Source organism: Tursiops truncatus, chromosome 11, assembly GCF_011762595.2.
Source record: "Tursiops truncatus isolate mTurTru1 chromosome 11, mTurTru1.mat.Y, whole genome shotgun sequence".
NCBI lineage: Eukaryota > Metazoa > Chordata > Mammalia > Artiodactyla > Delphinidae > Tursiops > Tursiops truncatus.
Genome location: NC_047044.1, coordinates 31,666,576 through 31,687,468, shown reverse-complemented (window position 1 = coordinate 31,687,468; position 20,893 = coordinate 31,666,576). Strand labels below are relative to the sequence as shown.

Sequence of the window (20,893 nt, the reverse complement as noted above, 5' to 3'; positions counted from 1 at the left end):
TAATGACTGTAATATAGACAGCAAAACTGAGAAACAAACACAAGGCAAGCAGTATCCTTTCTAATTTGCTAACAGATTAACTAATACCTTATAGGGTAAAGGGAAGAAAGAGATAAAAGACAATTTTGTTTAAAAGTTTCTTCTTGTAGTTAACACACAAAAAAAGGAACAATTCTAATCACTACACAAAAAGCTGTGTCAGACTTTATTCATGTGAATTGCTTTTCCAACCAGCAATAAATAAAAGAGCTCACCTTATTTATACATTACTACCTTATAGTAGCTGCATGTTATTCTATCTGTCAATCATATATTTCATATGAATGGCACACATGCTTCTCATTCAGATAAATGGAATAAACTGCTTTTATTCATAACATTCCATCTAATATCAAAATCATTAAAAAAACATTTCACTGTTAATATTCTAAGAACGCAAAGGAATATATGATGATTAAATTATAAAACATACTATCAACTATTTTTGTTACTCACATATAAAATTTTCAGTACCTGTAAGATATGTATTAAATATTCATTCTGAGAATTAATGATATTGGCACTAGATGGTGCTACCCCATCAGGTAAGTCTACTCCTTTAAACACAACATTTGATCCTTCTGATTGTCGTAAAAGACTGGTCTCTTTTTCAAGATGATCTATCTGCAAACGAACAGTTCAGAAATGAGAATCTCATCTCTTACACCCAAAGAAAGACAAATTTAAAAGCAGTAACTAACACTTCCTACTGAATATCTTGAACAAGTAGATATATGAATGCTCTGCCAAGTATTAATTAAATTATAATTTAATTTATAATTACTACTATTAGAAATGTCTAGGAATAGATTTAGAATTTTTGTATCCTTTTATGTTACACAGTACTTATTTTTCCACTAATTTAATTAAAAAAATTCAAACAGAAGGTTTCCGAACGTTGAAAGAATTAATTCAAGGGGCATTTTCTCATTAAATAGTCATTAAAAAAATTAAATGTTTCATATTAAATCTTTATTCATATGCTTAGCATTTTCTTTTATATAATAGAATTCTCACCTTTAAATTTGCTTTTGTCAACTGCTGAGAATAATTTATAGCCTCCTTCCGAGATTCCCTGAGCTCCTGTCTTAATTCTTCATTCCTTCCAGTAAGTTGATCAACTTGGGCTTTTAAATGCAGATTGGCATCAAATATTCCTTCTGCATTCTTTGATTCTATAGCCTAATATATTTAAATTATATAGAAGAAATGTGAAGAAAAACACTAAAGTCATAGTAAAAAATCTATGTTTAAGTCAAATTCACACTTAAGCATTTTACTATTCCCATGTATAATAAAATATACCAAATATATCTCTTATTTATAAATTTAAATTGATAAAATACCAGTTTAATCTACAACAGTATTACCAAGCATACTAATCACTTCCTTCTAACAATTAACAATATCTAGCTAATCCAAATAGACTGGTAGATCAGAAAAACAACTAGACAGGAACAACATGACTAGGGTTCAAATATTAACCAATCTCTTATTTGCTGGGCAAGTGACTTGAAATTCCTTATACCTTAGCTTCCTTAACTCTAAAGAAGAGGAAATAATGTTAGCTCTGTCAACTTCACAAGGTTTTTATACAGTCAAAATGAGATAATTTATATGTAAATGCTTTGAAACCATGAAGCATCTGAATTTAAAGCATGAGCAAAGGAATGAAATAGCTACTACATTTAATTAATTAAATTTTTCATTGCTTCCTCTCCAGTTGAAGCATACATAATAACAAAGGCAAAGTATGATAAAATAGTTATCCAATTGTTATCCAAGAGTGCTGGATAAGCAAAAATAATCTGTCAAATATTAAAATACTATCCAAGAGGCTTCACTGCTCCTAATTCCCCAATAATGGCCTATATAAATATACCTACCCCCACGTACACATATACACAATACATACGTACCAATAGATCTGGACTTTATGGAACAAAACTGTTAAATGCATGGTAAAGCTTCAGAAATTAAGGCAGAAGACAAAGAAAGTAAGATGAGTAAAATCATATGTAATATCCTATTCAGGAGGGTGATCTGGGATTTAACTCAAGGCAGTAGGTCTGTAAGAGTAAGCCTTTACCCTAAGGAGATGAGAGCAGGCCATGTGGAGTAATAATTTATACTAATTAAAAGGGGATAGCAGAAAGAAGTAGGCAGAAGGAGGTATTCTGACAGATGACAAAGTAGTCTAGTTAGTTGTCTTGCTGAAAAATAGCAACATGCTATCTATAAATCCTTGTGGTAAAATGAAATTGAATTAGACGGTGATTAGGGGCCCTGAAAAACACCCTACAGCAATAGAAAGTGAACTAAAGTGCAGAAGCCGGAATTATCTGATCTAAACTGTCATTGATTCTGATGATTTCTTAGAGGACGTAGTGTTAGGTCATTCAGATGGGGCATATCAGTCAGAAAAAAAAATGACAACCCAGAAGAGAAGCAGACAAAATCGATGGAAACAAGAATCCTAGGAAGGCCACAGGCTGTCAATTAAAATAAAAAAATTTAAAAAATAAATAAATAAAAATAAAAAAACGTAGAATCTTTCTGGGCTATTATTCTGTTTCTATTTGGTCACTAAATAGAGTTTCCCTTGTAGAACAGAGTTTGATCTGAGTATTAGTAGTGGGCAGCATCACAGATAAAAGATATTCACATAAGAAAGTATGAAGAATCATTTTAGATACTTAAAACAGTGGAGAAAAAACAAAGTCACCAACCAGAGAAGAAAAGTCAGAATTATAAAGGGATATATAGGGAACAAAGGGAATCAAAAGGGTTTCATAAATTTTGTTAAATGATTCTCTACCTCAGAAAGATTTTAACATACTAGTATCACTCTCTGCTAATAAAATGGTATTATTATAAAAAAAAACATTCCATGCAAATGGGAATCAAAAGAAAGCTGGAGTAGCAATACTCATATCAGATAAAATAGACTTTAAAATAAAGAATGTTACGAGAGACAAGGAAGGACACCACATAATGATCAAGGGATCAATCCAAGAAGTAGATATAACAATTAGAAATATATATGCACCCAACATAGGAGCACCTCAATACATAAGGCAACAGCTAACAGCTATAAAAGAGGAAATCGACAGTAACACAATAATAGTGGGGGACTTAAACACCTCACTTCACCAATGGACAGATCATCCAGACAGAAAATTAATAAGGAAAGACAAGCTTTAAATGACACAATAGACCAGTTAGATTTAATTGATATTTGTAGGACATTCCATCCAAAAACAGCAGATTACACTTTCTTCTCAAGTGCACACAGAACATTCTCCAGGATGGATCACATCTTGGGTCACAAATCAAGCCTCAGTAAATTTAAGAAAACTGTAATCATATCAAACATCTTTTTCGACCACAATACTATGAGATTAGAAGTCAATTAAAAGGAAAAAAACATAAAAAACACAAACACATGGAGGCTAAACAATATGTTACTAAATAACCAAGAGATCACTGAAGAAATCAAAGACAAAATCAGAAAATACCTAGAGACAAATGACAAAGAAAACACGATGATCCAAAACCTATGGGATGCAGCAAAAACAGTTCTAAGAGGGAAGTTTAGAGCAATACAAGCCTACCTCAAGAAACAAGAAAAATCTCAAATAAACAATCTAACCTTACACCTAAAGGAACTAGAGAAAGAAGAACAAACAAAACCCAAAGTTAGTAGAAGGAAAGAAATAATAAAGATTAGAGCAGACATCAATGAAACAGAAACAAAGAAAACAATAGCAAAGATCAATAAAACTAAAAGCTGGTTCTTTAAGAAGATAAACAAAATTGATAAACCTTTAGCCAGACTTATCAAGAAAAAGAGGGAGAGGACTCCAATCAATAAAATTAGAAATGAAAATGGAGAAGTTACAACTGACACTGTAGAAATACAAAGCATCCTAAGAGACTACTACAAGCAACTCTATGCCAATAAAATGGACAACCTTGAAGAAACAGACAAATTCGTAGAAAGGTATAACCTTCCAAGACTGAACCAGGAAAAAATAGAAAATATGAAGAGACCAATCACAAGCACTGAAACTGAAACTGTGATTAAAAATCTTCCAACAAACAAAAGCTCCAGGATCAGATGGCTTCACAGGTGAATTCTATCAAATATTTAGAGAAGAGGTAACACCAATTTTCTCAAACTCTTCCAAAAAATTGAAGAAGGAACACCCCCAAATTTATTCTATGAGGCCATCATCACCCTGATACCAAAACCAGACAAAGATACTACAAAAAAAGAAAATTACAGACCAATATCACTGATGAATATAGATGCAAAAATCCTCAACAAAACACTAGCAAACAGAATCCAACAACACATTAAAAGGACCATACAACATGATCAAGTGGGATTTATCCAGGGTATGCAAGGATTCTTCAATATACGCAAATCAATCAATGTGATACACCATATTAACAAATTGAAGAAGAAAAACCATATGATCATCTCAATAGATGCAGAAAAAGCTTTTGACAAAATTCAACACCCCATTTATGATAAAAACTCTCCAGAAAGTGGGCACAGAGGGAACCTACCTCAACATCATAAAGGCCATATACGACAAACCCACAGCAAACATCATTCTCAATGGTAAAAAACTGAAAGCCTTTCCTCTAAGATCAGGAAAAAGACAAGGATTTCCACTCTCGCCACTATTATTCAACATACTTTGTAAGTCCTAGCCACGGCAATCAGAGAAGGAAAAGAAATAAAAGGAATACAAATTGGAAAAGAAGAAGTAAAACTGTCACTGTTTGCAGATGACATAATACTATACATAGAGAATCCTAAAGATGCCACCAGAAAACTACTAGAGCTAATCAATGAATTTGCTAAAGTTGCAGGAAACAAAATTAATGCACAGAAATCACTTGCATTCCTATACACTAACAACGAAAGATAAGAAAGAGAAATTAAGCAAACAATCCCATTCACCATTGCAACAAAAAGAATAAAATACCTAGGAATAAACCTACCTAAGGAGGTAAAAGACCTGACTCAGAAAACTCTAAGACACTCGTGAAAGGCATCAAAAATGATGCAAACAGATGGAGAGATATACCATGTTCTTGGATTGGAAAAATCAATATTGTGAAAATGACTATCCTACTCACAGCAATCTACAGATTCAGTGCAATCCCTATCAAATTACCAGTGGCATGTTTTACAGAACTAGAACAAAAAATCTTAAAATGTGTATGGGAGGGAGGAGCTTCAAGATGGCGGAAGAGTAAGACATGGAGATCACCCTCCTCCCCACAAATACATCAGAAATACATCTACATGTGGAACAACTCCTACAGAACACCTACTGAATGCTGGCAGAAGACCTTAGACCTCCGAAAAGGCAAGAAACTCCCCACGTATCAGGGTAGGGCAAAAGAAAAAAAATAAATAAAACAGAGATGAAAGAATAGGGACGGGATCTGCACCAGCAGGAGGGAGCTGTGAAGGAGGGAAAGCTTCCACACACTAGGAAGCCCCTTCGCGGGCGGAGACTGCAGGTGGCAAAGGGGGGAAGCTTTGGCGCCACGGAGGAGAGCACAGCAACAGGGGTGCGGAGGGCAAAGCGGAGAGATTCCTACACAGAGGATCGGTGCCGACCAGCCGGAGAGGCTTGTCTGCTCCCCCGCCGGGGCGGGCGGGGATTGGGAGCCGAGGCTTGGGCTTCAGTCGGATTCCAGGGAGAGGACAGGGGTTGGCTGCGTGAACACAGCCTAAACGGGGCTAGTGCGCCATAGCTATCCAGGAGGGAGTCCGGGAAAATGTCTGGAATGGCCGAAGAGGCAAGAGACTTTTTCTTCCCTCTTTGTTTCCTGGTGCGCGAGGAGGGGGGATTAAGAGCGCTGCTTAAAGGAGCTCCAGAGACTGGCGCGAGCCGCAGCTATCAGTGCGGACCCCAGAGACGGGCATGAGACGCTAAGGCGGCTGCCACCGGCACCAAGAAGCCTGTGTGCGAGCACAGGTCAGTATCCACACCGCCCCTCCCAGGAGCCTGTGCAGCCCGCCACTGCTAGGGTCCCATGACCCAGGGACAACTTCCCTGGGAGAACACAGATCCTCAGGCTGGTGCAACGTCACGTGGTCCTCTGCCGTCGCAGGCTCGCCCCACACTCCGTACCCCTCCCTCCCCGCAGCATTAGTGAGCCAGAGCCCAGAATCAGCAGCTCCTTTAACCCCATCCTGTCTGAGCGAGGAACAGATGCCCTTAGGTGAGCTACACGCAGAGACGGGTACAAATCCAAAGCTAAACCCCAGGAGCTGGACGAACAAAGAGGAGAAAGGGAAATCTCTCCCAGCAGCCTCAGGAGCAGCGGATTAAATCTCCACAATCAATTTGATGTACCCTGCATCTATGGAATACCTGAATAGACAACAAATCATCCCAAATTGAGGACGTGGACTTGGGAAGCAACGATACATATTTTTTCCCTTTTTCTCTGTTTATGAGTGTGTATGTGTATGCTTCTGTGTGTGATTTTGTCTATATAGCTTTGCTTTTACCATTTGTCCTAGGGTTCTGTCTGTCTGTTTTTTCTTTCTTTTTCTCTTAGTATGGTTTTCAGCTCTTTTTATCATTGGTGGATTTATTTTTTGATTTGGTTGCTCACTTCTTTCTTTTTTTTGATTACATTAAAAATTTTTAAAATATTTTTATTTTAATAACCATTTCATTTTATTTTATTTCATCTTTTTCATTCTTTCTTTCATCTGTTCTCCCTTTTATTCTGAGCTGTGTGGATAACAGGCTCTTGGTGCCCCACACAGGCATCAGGGCTGTGTCTCTGAGGTGGGAGAGCCAAGTTCAGGACATTGGTCCACCAGAGACCTCTCAGCTCCACGTAATACCAAACGGCAAAAATCTCCCAGAAATCTCCATCTCAGCCAAGACCCAGCTCCACTCAATGACCAGCAAGCTACAGTGCTGGACACCCCATGCCAAACAACTAGCAAGACAGGAACACAACCACACCCATTAGCAGAGAGGCTGCCTATAATCATAATAAGGTCAGAGACACTCCAAAACACACCACCAGACGTGGACCTGCCGACCAGAAAGACAAGATCCAGCCTCATCCACAAGAACATAGGCACTAGTCCCCTCCACCAGGAAGCATACACAACCCACTGAACCAACCTTAGCCACTGAGGGCAGACACCAAAAACAACAGGAACTACGAACCTGCAGCCTGCGAAAAGGAGACCCCAAACACAGTAAGTTAAGCAAAATGAGAAGATAGAGAACCACATAGCAGATGAAGGAGCAAGGCAAAAACCCACCAGATGTAACAAATGAAGAGGAAATAGGCAGTGTACCTGAAAAAGAATTGAGAATATTATTAGTAAAAATGATCCAAAATCTTGGAAATAGATTGGAGAAAATACAAGAAACGTTTAACAAGCACCTAGAAGAACTAAAGAGCAAACAAAATGTGATGAACAACACAATAAATGAAATTAAAAATGCTCTAGAAGGGATCAATAGCAGAATAACTGAGCAGAAGAACGGATAAGTGACCTGGAAGATTAAATAGTGGAAATAACTATTGCAGAGCAGAATAAATAAAAAAGACTGAAAAGAATTGAGGACAGTCTCAGAGACCTCTGGGACAACATTAAATGCAACAACATTCTAATTACAGGGGTCCCAGAAGAAGAGAAAAAGAATGGGACTGAGAAAATATTTGAAGCGATTATAGTTGAAAACTTCCCTGATATGGGAAAGGAAATAGTTAATCAAGTCCAGGAAGCACAGAGAGTCCCATACAGGATAAATTGAAGGAGAAACATGTCAAGACACATATTCATCAAACTATGAAAAATTAAATACAAACAAAAATTATTAAAAGCAGCAAGGGAAAAACAACAAATAACATGCAAGGGAATCCCCATAAGGTTAATAGCTGATCGTTCAGCAGAAACTCTGCAAGCCAGAAGGAAGTGGCAGGACATATTTAAAGTGATGAAAGGGAAAAACCTACAACCAAGATTACTCTACCCAGCAAGGACCTCATTCAGATCTGACGGAGAAATTAAAAACCTTTACAGACAAGCAAAAGCTAAGAGAATTCAGCACCACCAAACAAGCTTTACAACAAATACTAAAGGAACTTCTCTAGGCAGGAAACTCAAGAGAAGGAAAAGACCTACAATAACAAACCCAAAACAATTAAGAAAATGGTAATAGGAACATACATATTGATAATTACCTTAAATGTAAATGGAGTAAATGCTCCAACCAAAAGACATAGACTGCCTGAATGGATACAAAAACAAGACCTGTATATATGCTGTCTACCCACTTCAGAGAGACCCAGAGACCCACTTCAGACCTAGGGACACATACAGACTGAAAGAGAGGGGATGGAAAAAGATATTCCATGCAAATGGAAATCAAAAGAAAGCTGGAGTAGCAAATCTCATATCAGATAAAATACAGTTTAAAACAAAGACTATTACTAGAGACAAAGAAGGACACTACATAATGATCAAGGGATCAATCCAAGAAGTAGATATAACAACTGTAAATATTTATGCACCCAACAGAGGAGCACCTCAATACATAAGGCAAATACTAATAGCCATAAAAAGGGAAATCGACAGTAACACAATTGACAGTAACACAATCATAGTAGGGGACTTTAACACCCCACTTTCACCAATGGACAGATCATCCAAAATGAAAATAAATAAGAAAACACAAGCTTTAAATGATGCATTAAACAGGATGGACTTAATTGATATTTATAGGACATTCCATCCAAAAACAACAGAATACACTTTCTTCTCAAATGCTCATAGAACATTCTCCAGGATAGATCATATATTAGGTCACAAATCAAACCCTGATAAATTTAAGAAAATTGAAATCATATCAGGTATCTTTTCTACCCACAACGTTATGACTAGAAATCAATTACAGGAAAAAATCTGTAAAAAATATAAACACATGGAGGCTAAACAATACACTACTTAATAACCAAGAAATCAGTGAAGAAATCAAAGAGGAAATCAAAAAATACCTAGAAACAAATGACAATGAAAACACGACGACCAAAACCTATGGGATGAAGCAAAAGCAGTTTTAAGAGTGAAGTATAGGGGCTTCCCTGGTGGCACAGTGCTTGAGAGTCCGCCTGCCGATGCAGGGGGCACAGGTTCGTGCCCTGGTCCGGGAAGATCCCACATGCAGCGGAGCGGCTAGGCCCGTAAGCCATGGCCGTTGAGCCTGCGCATCCGGATCCTGTGCTCCGCAACTGCAGAGGCCACAACAGTGAGAGGCCCACGTACAGCAAAAAAAAAAAAAAAAAAAAAAGAGTGAAGTTTATAGCAATACAATCCTACCTTAAAAAACAAGAAACATCTCAAATAAACAAACTAACCTTACACCTAAAGCAGTTAGAGAAAGAAGAACAAAAACACCCCGAAGTTAGCAGAAGGAAAGAAATCATAAAGATCAGATCAGAAATAAATGAAAAAGAAATGAAGGAAATGATAGCAAAGATCAATAAAATTAAAAGCTGGTTCTTTGAGAAGATAAACAAAATTGATAAACCATTAGCCAGACTCATCAAGAAAAAAAGGGAGAAGACTCAAATCACTAGAAGTAGAAATGAAAAAGGAGAAGTAACAACTGACATTGCAGAAATACAAAGGATCATGAGAGACTACTACAAGCAACTCTATGCCAATAAAATGGACAACCTGGAAGAAATGGACAAATTCTTAGAAACGTACAACCTTCCAAGACTGAACCGGGAAGAAATAGAAAATATGAACCGACCAATCACAAGCACTGAAATGCAAACTGTGATTAAAAATCTTCCAACAAACAAAAGTTCAGGACCAGATGGCTTCACAGGAGAATTCTATCAAACATTTAGAGAAGACTTAACACCTATCCTTCTCAAACACTTCCAAAATATAGCAGAGGGAGGAACACTCCCAAACTCATTCTACGAAGCCACCATCACCCTGATACCAAAACCAGAAAAAGATGTCACAAAGAAAGAAAACTACAGGCCAATATCACTGATGAATATAGATGCAAAAATTCTCAACAAAATACTAGCAAACAGAATCCAACACTACATTAAAAAGATCATACACCATGATCAAGTGGGATTTATCCCAGGAATGCAAGGATTCTTCAATATATGCAAATCAATCAATGTGATACACCAAATTAACAAATTGAAGGAGAAAAACCAGATGATCATCTCAATAGATGCAGAGAAAGATTCCGACAAAATTCAACACCAATTTATGAAAAACATCCTCCAGAAAGTAGGCAGAGAGCGAACTTACCTCAACATAATAAAGGCCATATATGACAAACCCACAGCCAACATCGTCCTCAATGGTGAAAAACTGAAAGCATTTCCACTAAGATCAGGAACAAGACAAGCTTGCCTACTCTCACCAGTATTATTCAACATAGTTTTGGAAGTTTTAGCCACAGCAACCAGAGAAGAAAAAGAAATAAAAGGAATGCAAATTGGAAAAGAAGAAGTAAAGCTGTCACTGTTTGCAGATGACATGATACTACACGTAGAGAATCCTAAAGAGGCTACCAGAAAACTACTAGAGCTAATCAATGAATTTGGCAAAGTATCAGGATACAAAATTAATGCAGAGAAATCTCTTGAATTATTATACACTAATGATCAAAAATCTGAAAGTGAAATTAAGAAAACACTCCCACTTACCACTGCAACAAAAAGAATAAAATACCTAGGAATAAACCTGCCTAAGGAGACAAAAGACCTGTATGAAGAAAATTATAAGACACTGATGAAAGAAATTAAAGGTGATACAAATAGATGGAGAGATACACCATGTTCTTGGATTGGAAGAATCAACAGTGTGAAAATGACTCTACTACCCAAAGCAATCTACAGGTTCAATGCAATCCCTTTCAAACTACCACTGGCATTTTTCACAGAACAAAAAATTTCACAATTTGTATGGAAACACAAAAACCCCGAACAGCCAAAGCAATCTTGAGAAAGAAAAACGGAGCTTGAGGAATCAGGCTCCCTGACTTCAGACTATACTACAATGCGACAGTAATCAAGACAGTATGGTACTGGCACAAAAACAGAAACATAGATCAATGGAAAATGATAGAAAGCCCAGAGATAAACCACGCACCTATGGTCAACTAATCTATGACAAAGGAGGCAAGGATATACAATGGAGAAAAGACAGTCTCTTCAATAAGTGGTGCTGGGAAAACTGGACAGCTACATGTAAAAGAATGAAATTAGAACACTCCCTAACACCATACACAAAAATAAACTCAAAATGGAATAGACCTAAATGTAAGGCCAGATACTATAAAACTCTTAGAGGAAGACATAGGCAGAACACTGTTTGACATAAATCACAGCAAGATCTTTTTTGATCCACCTCCTAGAGTAATGTAAATAAAAACAAAAATAAACAAATGGGACCTAATGCAACTTTAAAGCTTCTGCAAATCAAAGGAAACTACAAACAAGACAAAAAGAGAACCCTCAGAACGGGAGAAAATATTTGCCAACGAATCAATGCACAAAGGATTAATCTCCAAAATATATAAACAGCTCATGCAGCTCAATATTAAAATAACAAACAACCGAATCCAAAAATGGGCAGAAGACCTAAATAGACATTTCTCCAAAGAAGACATACAGATGGCCAAGAAGCACATGAAAAGCTGCTCAACATCACTAATTATTAGAGAAATGCAAATCAAAACTACAATGAGGTATCTCCTCACATTGGTTAGAATGGGCAGCATCAGAAAATCTACAACAACAAATGCTGGAGAGGGTGTGAAGAAAAGGGAACCCTCTTACACTGTTGGTGGGAATGTAAACTGATTCAGCCACTATGGAGAACAGTATGAAGATTCCTTAAAAAACTAAAAATAGAATTACCATATGACCCAGCAATCCCACTACTGGGCATATACCCAGAGAAAACCATAATTCAAAAAGACATAGGCACCCCAATGTTCATTGCAGCACTATTTACAATAGCCAGGTCATGGAAGCAACCTAAATGCCCGTCGACAGACGAATGGATAAAGAAGATGTGGTACATATATACAATGGAATATACTCAGCCATGAAAAGGAACGAAATTGGGTCATTTGTTGAGATGTGGATGGATCTAGAGACTGTCATACAGAGTGAAGTAAGTTAGAAAGAGAAAAACAAATATCGTATATTAACACATATATGTGGAACCTAGAAAAATGGTACAGATGAACCGGTTTGCAGGGCAGAAATTGAGACACAGATGTAGAGAACAAACGTATGTACACCAAGGGGGGAAAGTGGCGGGAGTCGGTGGTGGTGGGATGAATTGGGAGATTGGGACTGACATATATACACTAATATATATAAAATAGGTAACTAATAAGAACCTGCTGCATAAAAAAATAAAATAAAATTCAAAAACAAAAGTATTCAACTATTGACTAATCGTAAAAAAAGCAATTCAATGAATAAGACTTTTTTCTATATAAATCAAGCATAGTATAATAATGCATGTTAACTATGTTCAGATCATGTAAATGACATAGATTTAAATATTAAGAATCTAAAAATTTATGTTTTATTCAAGTTTATATAACAGACACTCATCAATACCGTAGAACTCTTAAGTCCCTATATGGTAAATATAAAAAGAACATCATTTAATGGCTAAAATCTTTCTCATAGTAATTCTTAAGTCTTTAAATATTCAAAATATTCTTACTACATCCTATTACACTTCTAGGTTTGTGGTGTAAGGTCCTAACAGACCTACCCTCCCACATTTAACAAGTGAATACAAAAAACTACTACATAAAAGTTCTAGAAAATGAACAAAAGCAACAGATTTTGGAGGGGACTTGAAACTTGGAAGACAGGACTAGCAAGCAGTAAATTTGTTGTTTTTAAGGCTTAACTGAGAGGGCAAGCTGCAGTTCCAGTGACCTGTCTTCTTTCTGGCCTAAAAACCAGAGGATAGGACCCAAAGCCACAGAATAGTGAGAGGGGAATTCCAGAAGGAAAAGAACCAACAAAAGGGATCTTCAAATTCTGTGTAAAAGCTCTGCCAGGTCTCAAGCTGACCATTCAAACAGAAAAATGGAGATGACAGAAGAAAGTATCAGTGAACTTGAAGATAAATCAATGGGAATTATCCAACTGGGAACAGAAAAGATAAAAAATTAGGAACGATAAAATGAACAGAGCCTCAAGGAGTTGTGGGACAATATCAAAAGGCCTAACATGTTTCAGTGGAGTCCCAGAGAGAATGAGGCAAAAAAATGATTGAAGAAATTAATGGCAGAAAACTTCCCAATTGTGGTGAATAGCATAAGTGAACAGATTCAAGCTCAGCAAACCCCAAACAAGCTACACACACACATACACACACATACACACCCTTGGCACATTGCAGTCAAATTGGCAAAAACCAAATAAAAAGAGAAAGTTTTGAAAGTAGCCCAAGAAGAACTACACATTTCATACGGGAGAACAATGACTCAAATGACAACAAATGTTTCATCAGAAACTGTGGAGATCAATGAGAGTGGAACAATATCTTTGAAGTGATGAAACAACAAAATAAAACCATTAATATAAAAATAACTTACATTAACTAGTCTTTCAAGACTGGGAATAATTAGAGATGTTTCCCCTCCTTTAACATCAGGATCTTTCTGCATTTCCTTAATAGCTTGCAATATTTCTTTCATACCTTCCTCAAGTTGCTTATTTTCTTCAACTAATTCTTTTACTAAAATGAAATATTTTTTTCATTGAATGAATAGATTTTTTTACAATTTACACTATGCTATATAGATTACAAATATTTCACATACAGTAAAAATAACCCATTTATAAAATGCAAATGCAAATAAATGTACAAAAAATTCAACTATAAATCCAATGTGTGAATGATGAAGTTAAATCACACACCTATTTAAATCCTGTACATATATATATATATATATATCTCATGGCTGAAAGAAATAAATCATAAGCATACTTTGCCTTTATTTTATATTAAAAATGTCTTAAATTTGTTTTTCTAACTGTACTTTCATTAGAGAACAAAAGAGAAAAATAGACTTATTTATCATCACAATAAATTCAGATTAATAACATGCTCTGAAAATGAATATAGCAAGGCAAACCAAATAGATGAATGAGAGACTGAAGTCTATACATTATAGTTAGTTAAGGCTAAAACAGACTAGAAAACAGAATGTAGTAAAGTCCTTTCAATCCCATAATTTTCAGTACAGACTAAATAAATAAGAAAAATAAGAGATAATAGTGACTTACATTTATTCTGAAACTTGGCTATTATTGTTCTACTTCTTTCTAAATCTCTTTCTTTTTCAATTAGTTCTCTTGAAAGAAATTCATTCTAAACAAAACATAAAGAGAAAAAAATTGATTTAAAAAAAAATGACAATAGTTTTGAAGTTTGACCAATTGAGGTTTAACATACCCACAGCAAGCTACAGAAACGTAGCAGCACTCACAAAAATAAAATAAAATCTAAAAGGTAAAACAGATAATGATCCTCCCCCCACCTCCCCCCCGACCCCACACCCATGGCAAAAGGCAAACAGATAAGGAAGGTTTTTGTCTTTGGCACCACAATCATCTCTTTTAATGATCTGCCTTTACACTACCCGTTCTGCCTGGCTTCTATGACGTTCAAGCTCTATTTCTGCATTTCTACTTTGTGCTTCTTTGATCAATAAATCCTGTGCTATGGCTTCATTCTAAAGAAACATTTAATAAATTAGGCAAGTCAATGAGTTCATTTCAGATGTATTGCATTTTTAGATCTTTTAAAAGACAGAATGTGTATAAATTAGTGTTAATGTGCAAACATAAAAGAATTCTTATTATAATTGCTACTTATCGAATTTTGTTAGTCATAAAAAAGAATTAAAAAAAAATCCCAGGAATGTTAATTTGGAGGAGAGCTCACCTGAGATCTAAGAAATACTAGTTCTGTCCATAGCTGTTCTATAAGATTTGCAAGTGGATCTATCTGAGATAATTTTGATTGTGCAGTAATTGGCACAGGGTCCAGAACATTAACTTCAAGATTACTTTTCAAAATCTCTGTCTGTACGGGTACTTCACTTTTTCCTACATCTTCTTTGAAATTGGTATAAGCGTAGTTTATTGGGGTATGAACCTGTTCATCTTCTGATGCTGCTACTTGTGATTTAGCCACGTCAGCTCTATTTTCATGAATTTGTTGACAAAGTATTGCAGATTTTTGCCTAAGTGATAACTTCTGCATTAAGTCTGAAGCTGTTGATAAGGCTCGTAAAGAAGAATCACTTTTTTATGTGAAATTAGTCTTCTCAAGTGCCTGATGGCTTCCTGATACTTTCTTCATAGATTCATCAGAAACAGAGTATAAATGGTCATTTATTTCTTCATGATTCTCCCTACTAAAGGTATTGACTAATGATTCTAGATTTGTTAAAGACTATAGACAGGGTGCTTTAAAAATCTCTCTTATTGTAATAGTTTCTAGAGGTGAAATATTATCTTTCACTTGTATAGATGAAGAATGTCTAGTTAAAGAGACAAAAGGATCCACTTCACTTTCTACACTATGACGAATTTCAGATAACATTCTTGATAATGATCCTATGGTCATATTCTCTTCAGGCTCATTCTGACATGACTGTGGAATATTGAATGATGGTTTCCTATGCGGCAGCTCTACTTTATCTGAACTCCTAATCTGTATTCAGAGTAAATAATGTCTCATTAATGAATCTTGGGATTGACAGGTTATTGAAATAAAACATTTTCCTTTTATTTAACAAGTATAAAAAGAAGCAATGTCCAAAATGAGACAATGGGGGCAGAAATGAAAGCCCTGATAATAATATTTTTCTTTATTCTCTTCACCATAGCAGTACCTTACTATTTACCTTTGATTGTGCTTCACTCATATTTTTGAGGCTAATGAAATCAAATTTTCTTCCTTCCATTTTATTCTCTTGAGAAAAGTCTTCAGTTAGGTTCAGGTTCTCAACAGTTAATCCTACATATAAAAGAATTAACAAATGAGAAGCATAAAAATAACTCTGCTATTATTCCAATACTTTAACTCTTAAAAACTAGAATCAAATTTTAACTCAAACAAAATGTAGAATAATTATTTCCAAAATCCTTGATCTATATGTAGCCTCCTATACAACTTCCTGATTTAGCTCACTTTTAATAAGATATTAATAAGTTGTTTATTTTTTGATATTGAGCTCCATGAGCTGTTTGTATATTTTAGAGATTAATCTTTTGTCTGTTGTTTCATCTGCAAATATTTTCTCCCATTCTGAGGGTTGGCTTTTCATCTTGTTTATGGTTTCCTTTGCTGTGCAAAAGCTTTTAAGATACAATGGAATATTACTCAGCCATAAAAAGAAACGAAATTGAGTTATTTGTAGTGAGGTGGATGGACCTAGAGTCTGTCATACAGAGTGAAGTAAGTCAGAAAGAGAAAAACAAATATTGTATGCTAATGCATATATATGGAATCTAAAAAAAAAATGGTATTGATGAAACTAGTGGCAGGGCAGGAATAAAGATATAGACATAGAGAATGGACTTAAGGACACGGAGGGGGCATGGGGGGAAGCTGGGACAAAGTGAGAGTAGCATTGACATATACACTACCAAATGTAAAATAGATAGCTAGTGGGAAGCGGCTGCATAGCACAGGGAGATCAGCTCAGTGGTTTGCAACGACCTAGAGAGGTGGGGTAGGGAGGGTGGGAGGGAGGCTCAAGAGGGAAGGGATATGGGGATATATGTATGCATATGGCTGATTCACTCTGTTGTACAACAGAAACTAACATAGTATTGTGAAGCAATTATACTCCAATAAAGATGTATTCAAAAAAATAAATAAAATAAAATTAAAATAATCTTAAAAAAAGATATTAATGAAAAACAATTACAAATTTTATCTTCGCTATCATTCTTTTCCCATATTAATAAGTACTTAAATAGTTAAAAGACACATATTAATAAAGTAGATAAGAATCATGAATAATGACTAAATTGCTTAATACACTAATAAATTATGAAGTTTTGCCCTTCTAGAAATTTTTGATGTACTATAGACAGCATAATGCTAAAAAAAAATAAAACAAAAACAAACAAAAAAACCTCTATTATTCATAGATAATTGTGGGCCTTGGGCCAAGTTAGAAAAAAAAAAGCCTTCTCTATGGTCTTACAAAAAAGCACTGTAATAGCTATTAAAAAATAAACCAGCTGTTCTCTTTATACCATGTAAGATAAAACAAAACAAAAAATTGTTAATTTTTATTCAATAAAACATTACTTTCACTTAGTAAAGAATAATGTACAATTAAAGCTTCCAATGCATAGCTTTTAAAGAGAAAGAAAATATTAACAGTAACATACATTGACAAAAATTACTGTTTTATCATTACTAATCACAACATACTGGGATTGTCTAGAAATTAATACAGACTATATTGTAAATTTTTCAAAAGTCCATGATTCTGATGTTTGTTTTTTGTTCACTTATTATTCTTTTAACTGTTTAGATTTAGGACTAAACTCAGTGACACTCACTCATACACTCTTCATCAGGCCATTATTTTCATTTATTAAACTTGTAGCAAAACCACAGTAATACAGCAATACTATTTCTCACATACAGAAAATTACAGATCCAGACAATTCATTTTCCAATGATTCTTTTAAAGGTTTGGAATAACAGTATACCTGAAGTTGCAGTTCTTTTTCCTTTTTCTTGAGCCATTTGACGAATTTTTTTCTTCAGATCAAGTCTTTCTTCCTCTAGGCTTTCAATCTACAAAATTAAAATTGTTAGTATTTTTCTTTACTTCAACCAGGAAAATAACCAATTGACTACTGCACTTGCCTCTTTCAAAAGAATCTGGTTTTCAGCTCTGTACTGCTGCTGTTTTAAACTTTTGCTATTTCTGAATTCAGTTAAATCAATCATTGTCTTTGGTTCAAGGCCTAAAATAAAAAGCAGAATGATTAAAACCTTATTAATATTCAAATGAACTACAAAAACGTCATACGGCAACTGGTTATCATCAAGCAACTGGTTATAATCTATTTAGCCACCATCACTGAAGAATGGGGATTTTTGTGCAAGAATTTTTGAGGTATTTGAACTGTAACCATACAAGCTAAAATTTTATCACAATTATTAGTGGAAATCCTGACAAAGACATATTATGATCTGTCTTCCATGTTGGACTGTCAGAGAGGTACTATAATGTACTAAGAACAGAAGCTTTGTAATAAAACAAAGTTGGGTTCAATTCCCACTATCAACTATTAACTGGTTGTAGGGATAATACTATATGTAAGTACATGTGTATGAATGTATACACGTATTTCTTTTTGGCTTGTTGTCAGGTGCATAATAAAATTAACCCAAATAAAGTACTTATAGCAGTGCTTGGCACATAGTAGTCAATATTAATATCAATATCAATTATATTTTGTCATGACTAGACTGACATTCTCAGTGTGCCTCTTTCCTAACTTCCCATTACTAAGCAGCTATGCTCTGAAAACCAGATATCAAGATTGTCTCAAGTAATTATAAAGCAAGATTTGGGGCCTTTAAAAAACAGAAAATCTGGTGTTTGTGACGGCTCAGTCACCTTTAGGAACGTCCATATTGAAGTTGGTCGTGATCTGGTAGATCAAGTTGATTAGACTAAGTCTAACTTGAGGTCCTGGCATTACTCTGGGTCCCAGATAGACACTTTTTTACGAATAAATAATATGTATAAAATATTTATTTTTCCTTCCTTTAGAGAATAGTTTTTACAGGTGATCATTTTAACTCTAAGAAAGCATTAACTGGTATTTACTAAGTATAATGAAATCATGATTTAGATATTTATTTCCATTTTAAAGTAGCAATTTAGATTGGACTGTCGTAACATTCAAACTAGTAATATTCACTAATGAACTATTTATTGATATCAATATATAAACTCTCAAGCTATATTTATTACTTCTTAGAATCAATAGTAACCTTAAAATACTCAACCCAAGTAAAACTTAGTGCCAATTATAAAAGTCAAGTATTTAAAAGTCTTAAAAAGGATTAAACAGTATTTCTAAATGTCCCCATGTATTCATCTGAAACTAGAGCATTTTGCAAACTAACACACTACTTTTGTTGGAAAAAAAAAAGCGTAATTTCTAATAGTGGTATTAACTAAGTAGCTTTCCTTTTTTTAAGCATGCAATTATTATTGAGGCGATCTCTGACTGAATATAGCAGTGCTCCAGGTCTGTCCAACCACCATCGCAACTCCATCAAATCCATGATCCCACTTCAACTGGAACAGCTCCACTTTTACTTGTTTTAAGTATTTTTATAGGAGGAATTATTAAATAAAAAAAGCATCCAAATATCTAAAAATAATCATAAGCCAAAAAAAATGACTTGACAATTAGGTTGAGCAAACTACATATCTTAAAAGATGACTTACCCATACGCTCTTTAAGTGCCTCATTCTCATCAAGGAAATCATTGATCTTCAATTCAAGTTTATTGATTTCCTTTGTCAATACTTCAATCTCTTGATCTCTTATTTTAATTTGGTTTTTACAATTCTTTATTTCAATAACAGCATCTTCTAAGCCATAAACTCCCTGAAAAATACCCAATATAATTTAAATATAACATTGTTTATTTGAATAAACTGTCAAATTCATGAATTTGTTTTCTTATTAAGTCTGAGGGGAAGTACACATATAACTAAGATTTACAACTATAAACTGTGTTTTTTACTGTACTTTTAAAAAACAAATCCAGTAATAATAATAACGGGAAATGGAACAGTTGAAATTTCCCAGTATAGCATCCTAATGGCAAAGTGACTCAGAATATTACACATAAAACACTTAACAAAATACAGAAAAGGAATAGTAAGGGAGAATCAGCAATACCATTAGAATATGTAGGTTATTAGTTGCCTGACTTAGCAGTAATCAGATTTAAAAATATAAAAAGTACAAAGTAAGGCTGTGTTGGCACAGTAGGTGGTAAAACTGCTTCTGTTACAACTTTTAGACAACTCATCAGTGGTGTCACATCTACATGGTGGTACAATGACACAGATTACAAAGAATCTAATCCTGCTGCCTCACCAAAGCTGATTATCTGGGCAAAATGCTTTAATCAAATGGTTTGAAAACAATTCTGCCAAAAAGTAAATGCTGCACAAAAGTTTGAACACTTCAGTATAAATCAATTAGGATAATCTTTATCACGAGATACTTCTGGAATGTTTTTAAATGGTATAAAGAAAATGGCACAGAACAGTCTATAAGTGGCAAGATAATTCTAAGCTCCTTGATTGACAAGATAAAAATACATACCGATTCATAATCTTTTAATCGCTTCAGAGTCTCAACTAGTTCTTTATCCTTTTCCCTAGCATCAGCCTCAGCCAGTTCAGCTGTTCTCTCAGCCTCTTTAGTTCTCTCTTCTAAAATTTGAACCTTAGACTGAATTTTCATATAATGAGTCCGTTGAGAAAGTGCTGAAGCTCCTACAGGGTAAAAATTAAAATCATGAATAAACTGGACTACTTACTCCTATAAAACACTGGTTCCAGTATGGGAAGCAGGAAATGTGGTATGTCACTAAAAAAAGTCCATTTAATATTATAATTTTATATTTGTAAAATAAAGTTTTGATTTGGTTTTATTTATAAAGCTAAAAAGGAAATTTTAATAAAATCTTAGCTGA

The 20,893-nt window shown here is 34.9% G+C and overlaps 1 protein-coding gene across 8 annotated transcripts in view; it reads right to left on the bottom strand.

Annotated features, from left to right (window-relative positions):
- CEP290 (centrosomal protein 290) overlaps positions 1 to 20,893 on the bottom strand; it is a 100,859-nt gene that overhangs the window by 61,461 nt on the left and 18,505 nt on the right. For all 8 annotated transcript variants that reach the window (XR_012324272.1, XM_033866271.2, XM_033866275.2 and 5 more), the window contains 9 exons: positions 20,521 to 20,693; positions 19,629 to 19,791; positions 18,026 to 18,126; positions 17,866 to 17,953; positions 16,038 to 16,150; positions 14,410 to 14,494; positions 13,716 to 13,858; positions 1,057 to 1,221; positions 514 to 663 (listed from right to left, as the gene is read on the bottom strand). Coding sequence is in view for 7 of the 8 variants with exons in the window: in XM_033866271.2 (XP_033722162.1) it covers positions 514 to 663; positions 1,057 to 1,221; positions 13,716 to 13,858; positions 14,410 to 14,494; positions 16,038 to 16,150; positions 17,866 to 17,953; positions 18,026 to 18,126; positions 19,629 to 19,791; positions 20,521 to 20,693 (1,181 nt within the window). In the remaining variant the exon portion in view is untranslated. The remainder of the gene's footprint in view (positions 1 to 513; positions 664 to 1,056; positions 1,222 to 13,715; positions 13,859 to 14,409; positions 14,495 to 16,037; positions 16,151 to 17,865; positions 17,954 to 18,025; positions 18,127 to 19,628; positions 19,792 to 20,520; positions 20,694 to 20,893) is intronic.